This window comes from Protobothrops mucrosquamatus, unplaced genomic scaffold, assembly GCF_001527695.2.
Source record: "Protobothrops mucrosquamatus isolate PMUCROS unplaced genomic scaffold, P.Mucros_1.0 scaffold2770, whole genome shotgun sequence".
Taxonomy (NCBI): Eukaryota; Metazoa; Chordata; class Lepidosauria; order Squamata; family Viperidae; genus Protobothrops; species Protobothrops mucrosquamatus.
Genome location: NW_015388808.1, coordinates 39,215 through 47,209, shown reverse-complemented (window position 1 = coordinate 47,209; position 7,995 = coordinate 39,215). Strand labels below are relative to the sequence as shown.

Sequence of the window (7,995 nt, the reverse complement as noted above, 5' to 3'; positions counted from 1 at the left end):
TCCCAGACGGAAGCCAGGCAAGAGGACCTGAAAGACGCCGAGCTACCTTGCCAGCGCCCACCACTGCCCCGCTAGCCTCACCTTGGCCACCGCCCATTCGGTGCGGCGGCAGGCAGGCCCAGGCGCTCCTGGGCGGCCATGGCAAGCGACGGCGCAGGCCGACCACCGGCTGGGCCACCAGCTGGCCCAGCCCAAGGGAGGTAAGCCACCCGCTGGGCCCCACGCGCGCCAGCTACCCTCCCAGCGCCCGCCGCTGCCCTGCTAGCCTCACCTTGGCCACCGCCCGTTCGGTGCGGCGGCAGGCAGGCCCAGGCGCTCCTGGGCGGCCCTCTCACCCTTGGCCCTCTTTTACTTACATTTAGTAGTTGCTCAGCAGGGAGGGGTGGAAACTTCCAGAAAGCTCGCCTTAGCTGCAGACAACTTGCAGCAACGTTTGCCGACTGGGACTTTTGGCGGGCTCAGCAGGGTAGAGACAGCCTGGACAATTCCTATTGGCTTTTCAAAGCCAATAAAATAGACTCTATTCAAGAGAGTCTATTCTATTAGCGTTCGAAAGCCAATAGAATTGGCTTTCGAACGCCAATAGAATAGACTCTCTTGAATAGAGTCTATTCTATTGGCTTTCAAAAGCCAATAGAATAAGAGGGAGTAGCACAGCTCATGAAAAAGGGGAAAAAACCAAAAAAACAAATGCCGGAATGCGTTTCATAAGGATTCTATGAGGAAAAACTCCAGGACTTTGGCGACCCCTGTGAAATGGTCGTTCGACCCCAAAAGGGGTCGCGACCCACAGGTTGAGAACCGCTGTCCTAAGGTCATCCCATTACATACTATTACATCATCCCACAATTCCATTTCCCTGAGATCTTCAAGCCTGCTGAAATAAGTCACATTTTGAATTTATTAATGGATTTTAAATTCAGATACTTAGTTGGGATGCCTAATGTTTCTTGAATACCATATTTATGCAGTAATTTGAAATTGGCTGATAAGAATATCCTTAGCTTTTCTTTAACTATGTAATAAAAAAAAATACTTAGAAGGCTTTTCCTGGATTTAATGCTGTGATGGGCACTGCAAGGTGTGTGTGTGTGTGTGTGTGTGTGTGTGTGTGTGTGTGTGTGTATTGGGGCAATATGCTGACTCTGTAAACTGCTTAGTGCTGTAAAGCACTTTGAAGTAGTATATAAATCTAAGTGCTATTGCTATATATATATATGTAAAAGCAGAGGATCTGATTCCACTGACAGGAATTTTGAATGAGATCTGCTCCTGGCTTACATGTACTTCATGACAAAGTCCTCAGCTGTAGACGGGAAGATGGATCAAAAGATGCCACATGTAGTTATTCCTCCTTCTCTTTCTTTCTCCCATCTGATTCAGGTGATTAATCTTCCAGTTACTGAAGCCCTCATCGAGCGAGAGAATACCACCCAGCTAAAAAAATGGCGGGAAACTCGGGGGGAGCTCCAGTACAAGCCCTCCCGCCGACTCCATGGCTCGCGAGCCATCCATGAGGAGCGCTACCGTATGAATCCTCCCTTGACTGCCAGTGCCAGCCTCCTGAGCCTCACAGGGCTAAAACACAGGGTTGCCCTAGGCAGCATCATAGGCCCCTCCTTCTCCCCAGCTCATTCCATAAGTACCCTGGGTGAGTCCCCTTCCCCGGTCCCTCCTACTGCCCAGAACCAGGTGGTGGTCTCTGAAGGTCTTCATGAAGCCCTGCCCTCCCCTACTGGGAACAACACCCCCTTAGGTGGCCCTAAGAAAAGCAGCAGCAGCAAAGTGGAAAAGCGGAAAGAAAAAGAACGGGAGAAGCAAGAGAAGATAGAGAAGGAGAAGCAGAAGCTGCAGAAGGAGCGGGAGAAGAAGCTGCAGAAGGAGCGGGAGAAGCAGGAAAAGGAGCGGGAGAAGAAGCAGCAGAAAGAACGAACCAAAGAGGAAGCCAAGCTAAAGAAAGAAAGAAAGATGTCTTTGAGGAAGAAAGAACCCAAATCAGCCCCTGAAGATGGAAAAGATGGGGAAACCCCAGTGGGGTCTGTGCTCCAGGACACTTATTTTTGAATAATACTGAGGGGTGGGACAACACAAGGCTGAACAACTCCCGAGGACCAAGAAGATGGTTGCCACTAGAGACATAGTGTGGTTGAAGGACCCAAAGGACCGGAGGACGTACGCCAAAGGGACTCAACTATTGGATGTGGAAAACCCCCAGACTGAAGGTGAGAGAGTGTTGGAGGAGAATTACTTAGGGTCCATGTGTTTACCTCTTTCGTGTGCCTGAGGTGGGCTGGAGTCCCCCATCCTGCTCTCCTTGACCGTAATGACCAGAGAGAAAAGGTCCATGGTAGCTGGTGTGCTCTATGCATGGATATGGAACTTGGTGGCCCCGTGTGAATTTCACCACAACCGACAAATGCAACTGCACTACCCTCCTCTGTTCCCTCCAAGCTGGGAGCCTAACCATGGGAGTAATTGCATTCTTAATAAGTACTTTGTACGGAACCGCCTCCTTTTAAAACTCTCTAACCACTCCAGGGATGACATCACCTCCTTGAGCAGAGAGGCCAAATATGGACTCTGGCCCTTCCCCGATATTAACAGACGCTTCTGCCATTGCAGTGGATTGGCCCTTTTAACATTATCGCATATTTTCCCCCAATTCTCCTCAAGCTGATGGGCTCCACAAGGCACTTAGGAAACATCTCTCTCACACACACACACACACACACACATATAGGTACTTCCCCTTGCATGGCTTTCTACAGACTAAGCTAGCTGCCTTGTCTCCTGGCCCAATTGCCTCTCTTTTCAGAACCATTTGTTGATAGGCAGACATGGAACCAGAGTGGCTTCTTTGAGCTTGGACATTCAGGAAAAGAGAAGCTCGGTCCTGTTGGCTTTTTACAACAATCTGTCTCAAAACCGTGGTGGGAGATTAAGGAAGCCAGGCTTGGCCAGTTGGCTATTCCTATATAAGGGATTCCTAGCAGTCAACAAGGAAAAAAAAATCTCAGTTTCTAGAAAAGTTTGCTGCATTGGCTCAGTAAAGAGAAGTAATTAGATTGGGTCCGAAAGAGAGGCTGCATTTTCTGGTTCTCTGTTTTTGACATGTAGTCAAATAGTTTCAGTCAGAACAAAGAAAAAAAAAAGGTCAATTTCCTGCCCTTCAGAAATAGCTTTTGGCAGAAACATTCCTGAGAAATCTAGGAGGATAACCTTTGTCTGACTGCTTGCTATTTTGTTCAAAAGAGGTATTTACTTTTGGCGAGAACTTCCGTCCCCAAGAGGAGATTTGGGCAAACTCTCTCCAAATGGCTATAGCTGTAAATTATTGAAATGTTTGTTGCTGGATTACATTTAGCTGGTTTAAAACTGGTTTATAGCTTGTTGATGTAGATATTAACAAATACGATGCATGCTTGATTTCCTTGTCCCACAAAAATGGACCTTTAAAGCAGTGTTTCTCAACCTTAGCAACTTTAACTCCCAGGATTCCCCAGCCAGCTTGGGGAATGGTTGAGGAATTCTGGGAGTTGAAGTCCACACATCTTAAAAGCTGCCAGGATTGGGAAACACTGTTTTAAAGTAATTGCAATGTATTTTGCTCTAGACATTTTTTTTCTGTGGTTCGCTGTGCGGCCACAATGGAGTTCTGTTTCCTTTTAAGGAACTACATGCCGATACTGCGTTGCAAACCTTTAATGGTGGAGCAGAAGGCAATTGTCAAAACTCTGGGTTTCTATTCTATGCAGTCTAGGAAAATAATATTGGCAGGCCGTAGGGTTGATCAGCTTAGGAATGGTGGAAAGAGGTTTGGGGAGTTTGAAACTGGAAGATAAATTCTTGCTGCCTTGGAAGTCAGACTGGGCTACAGTATTATGAGTCCATAGTGGATTCGTGAGTTCCCAATTCTTCCGCAGCATCTTTTCCTTCTCTTGTGTCATGTTCTCTGCAGTTGTGAATAGTTTGAAAATCATGAGCCTGTTTCAGAATCTCACTTCCCCAAATATATCTGTACCAAATAGCAGTTTCTCTTTGGATTCACATCCCTAACAAAAATGTTCTATTAGACTATTTTCCTCTCTGTATATACTTTTTCTCTCTAACACATATATATATGTTTCAGTATTGTAATTATGTATACAGATATTTGGGATTTTTTTGATCTTGTGCTCTTATTTAATGGGACACACTGGAAATTAGGAATCCATCATCTCCCCATGCCTTATTGTTATTTTTAAAGTGTTTTTTTTAACCACTGCCCCTAATTTGGTCAAGCAGTAAATTACAAATAACAACTCTTTGCTGTCCTACTTGTTAATACTTTTTCTTTGTTTTTTTTTAATAATTTGTGTTTCATTTTTATTAGATTCCCCATCCTCCTGCATTGCTTTGTTTAAAATTGTTAACAAAACAAAATGGAGACCACATTTGTTGAGTGTCTTTGTTAACCAAGGATTAATTGGACTGAAATTCCAACACCGGAAGTTTTTAAGAAGAGATTGGACAACCATTTGTCTGAAATGGTATAGGGCAGTGATGGCAAACCTTTTAGAGACCGAGTGCCCAAACTGCAACCGAAAACCCACTATATGTATCGTTGGGTGCCGGGTGGATGTGCCCAATTGGCTGGGCATGGCTGCGGTGGTAACGGCAGACTGGGTGGGACTAAAAAGTTCAATCAATTCCAACTTTGCGAGATCTTTTTTTTTCCCGCGAGAAGTTGAAATTGATTGATTGAACCTTTTTTTTTTTTTGCACACGGCGGTGGAGGCCTAAAGCGAAAAGGTTTTATAAAACCCAGCTGAGGGCCTAGGACTGGGGCAATGGCGCGCATGCCCACAGAGAGGGCTCTGCGTGCCACCTGTGGCATGCGTGCCATAGGTTTGCCACCACATGTATAGGGTTTCCTGCCTGAGCAGGTGGTTGGAATAGAAGACCTCCAAGGTCCCTTCCAGTTCTGTTGTTCTATTATTTCTGAATTAAGCTATTTATTTTTATGGGATTGTTCAGATCTAAAGCAGTGTTTTGTTTATTGAAGAAGTCCAGGTTCAGAAAGCCTGTACCATACAAATTTCAGTTAACCAGAAGGAGGTGGATTCAAACAACCCAGAGTGATTTAGATTTAGTCCTAAATAGACTAAATTGTGCTGGGAGTCAGACAGATTTCTTCTGGACAGCTAACTGCATACTCTGACATTTGTAACTGAAATCAAGTCCTAGAAAGGCTTTGGTTTTTCAAGGCACTCCATCTCATCGTACTTTTCATCCCATGCCCTACGAGGGCAGACTGCAAAATGGGCAGGGATGTGAGACTGTTTGCTTTTCCACTAAACATGTCCAAGGTTGTACAAAACCTTATGGTGCCATCGCAGATTTGTTTTCCCCTTCAGAGGGAAAACTGTAGGAAATGGAAAGGGAGATTACAGCTCCTTTCTTCTTCTTCTTGTGCCATATCCGTTATCGGACGTTGGCGATCATGTTGGCAATCCTGTTTTTATCAGCAGCCGCATGAAAAAGTGCTCCTGAGTTTTGTTTTACGGCTCCTTTGGCAGCTGCCAAATGAATGATCCGATCATCCAAGACTCGTGTGGACAGGCCTGGCATGGGGAAGAGGTGGAAGTCTTGGTTCACAGCAAAACCTCCAGTTGGCTCAGCTCTTTAAAGCATTTTATCCCTTGGGTCTGTTACAATGATTTGGACACATTGCACATCCTGTTCTTTGAATAGTACCTGGATGGGCACCTGGTGGAATTTCATTTGGCTTTCCTGCTGATCGGTAATATGAAGTATGATGAATCTGCCATGGTCATCGGAGATTTGAAGTTGCATTCCCCTCCACACGTTTCTGTTGCAGTTCCTTAACCATTCCTAGGAGTTTAATTAGGCTGGGGAAGCGCTTTACTGGGAGGCTGTGATGCTGATAAGGAAATACAGTAGTACCTTGGTACTCATCATTAATTGGTTCCCGGAGGCATGATGAGTACCAAACAATTTTTTCCCATAAGGAATACAGTGAGTCACAAGACAATCGACACCAACAAGTTCTAGCTGGTATGTTGAGTACCAAACAAACAATGAGTACCGGGACAAAATTTTCATGTCAAAATGCATTGAGTACCAAATTGGGTGAGTTTCAAAGCATTTGAGTACCAAGATACTCCTGTAAATATTTCATATCTCCTTTTTCTACAAGTAATTTCCATCAGATCCCTTCCCCTCTTCCTAGCCCATACATTGTGATTTTGTAGCCCTCCAGATGTTGAAATCAACTTTTTGGGTTTAGCCCAGAGTTTCCGGCTTTGTAGACTGACGGGGGGGGGGAGGGAGATGGTTCTGCATGAGCGGCGGGCATACACGCCTCCTGCACATATTGGCTTGCCACTTCCGCGGCCCAGTTCCAAATGGCTCAAGGCCTGGTAGTGGGCCGCGACCCAGAGGTTTGGGACCCCTGGTCTAGCCAACGGGGAATTAACAGCTGTACATCATCTGGAGAGCCATTTGTCACTCACATTGGTGAGTGTTCAAGTTTCATTGGAAACACGGCAGAAGTAGGAAAGGAAAATGAAGCACTATATTGTGGAAGCTAAAACAAGGAGTAAAAGATAAATATACTGGGATTATCTTGGGAACCTGATTCTCCATTCTCTTTGTTGCCAACTGAAAACCCCCCCCCCTACTAAATTTTCATACGTATATTTGGCTTCATTTTAAATAAAGTACAGTAGTGTATGCTAGGCTTTTGCTCACAGCACACACTTCAGTTTTATTCCTTTTTGGTGTGTTTAAGAATCGGGATAGAAAATCTAAGATTTGAGATCATCTTCAGAATAAATAGTATGCAACATCTCATCTCTGCTGTCAAGAGTTTCCTGCAGAAGGGAAGCAGGTATTCCCAGGGTGCACTTCCTCCATTGGCTCCCCAAAGTTAAAACATCCCCCAGACTCAATCTGCTATTAGGAGGTCATGTGAGAATCACTGCCCAAGGATTCTATGCAGAATCAGACTTCAGAAAAATCAGAAAAGGTGTGGACTCTTCTTGAAAGTGTTGCCTGAAGTAAGGATTGCTTTTTTTTTTCTCAAGCTGAGTTAAATAAAATGAGAACACAGATGATGCAACTTGTAGTAAAGCTTGAGGAGATCCTTAATAAATGATACATAGAAAACAATATTTCCACTTAAAGTGGGGGTAAAAGCTAATTATTAAGGAAACACCCATCATCCCTGCTTTCTCTGTCTACAGTGGTATTTGATAGCAGGCCAGAGAAGATCCTCTAACCTGGATACTGATGACCTCAACTAATAGCCCTGGTGGTGCAGTGGTTAGAATGCAGTATTGCAGGCTAGCTCTGCCCACCGCCAGGAGTTTGATCCTGATTAGCTCAAGGTTGACTCAGCCTTCAATCCTTCCAAGATTGATAAAATGAGAACCCAGATTGTTGGGGGCAATAAGCTGACATTTGTAAAAAAAAAAACAGAGAGTGCTGTGGGGCAGTATATAAGTCTTAAGCAGTATTGCTAATACTTGTTTAATTAGCATGCCTGCACCACAGTGGCTATGCTGGCTAGAAGTTTTCAATTGTAGTCCCAGCCATCTAGAATCTAGATCAGGGCTTTTCAACCAGTGGTACGGGTACCACCTGTGGTACATTGGCACCTGGCAGGTGGTACGCGACCATCCTAGAAAAGTGGTAGCGGGGGAGGGGAATGAGCTGAACCGGTGGCAGAACCGCACAAGCCTGAGTGAGAGATGGCTGGAGCTGCAGGGCTGTCAGTGCTCAGCGGAAGTGCCTGTCAACGCTGCAAATACTGTATATTCTTGCTTTGACAATGTGCAGAACTGTCTGGTATTTATATAGTTAAACCAGCAACCAGGAAAGGGGGAGGAGCATAAGGATAGCCCGGGAGAAAGAAACCGGAAGTAAATCACATCTTCCAAGTTGATTGGAAGATGTGAACCATGACCCTAAAATAAGGGAGTGGAAAATGGT

General features: G+C 45.1%; 1 protein-coding gene across 1 annotated transcript in view; it reads left to right on the top strand.

Moving 5' to 3' along the window:
* LOC107296377 (TBC1 domain family member 10B-like) overlaps window positions 1-2,262 on the top strand; it is a 15,713-nt gene extending 13,451 nt beyond the window's left edge. Inside the window, exon 9 of the mRNA XM_015825722.2 lies at window positions 1,384-2,262. Within this exon, the coding sequence (XP_015681208.2) occupies window positions 1,384-2,064 (681 nt within the window). The 3' untranslated portion in view covers window positions 2,065-2,262. The remainder of the gene's footprint in view (window positions 1-1,383) is intronic.
* Window positions 2,263-7,995: the final 5,733 nt, after the last annotated feature.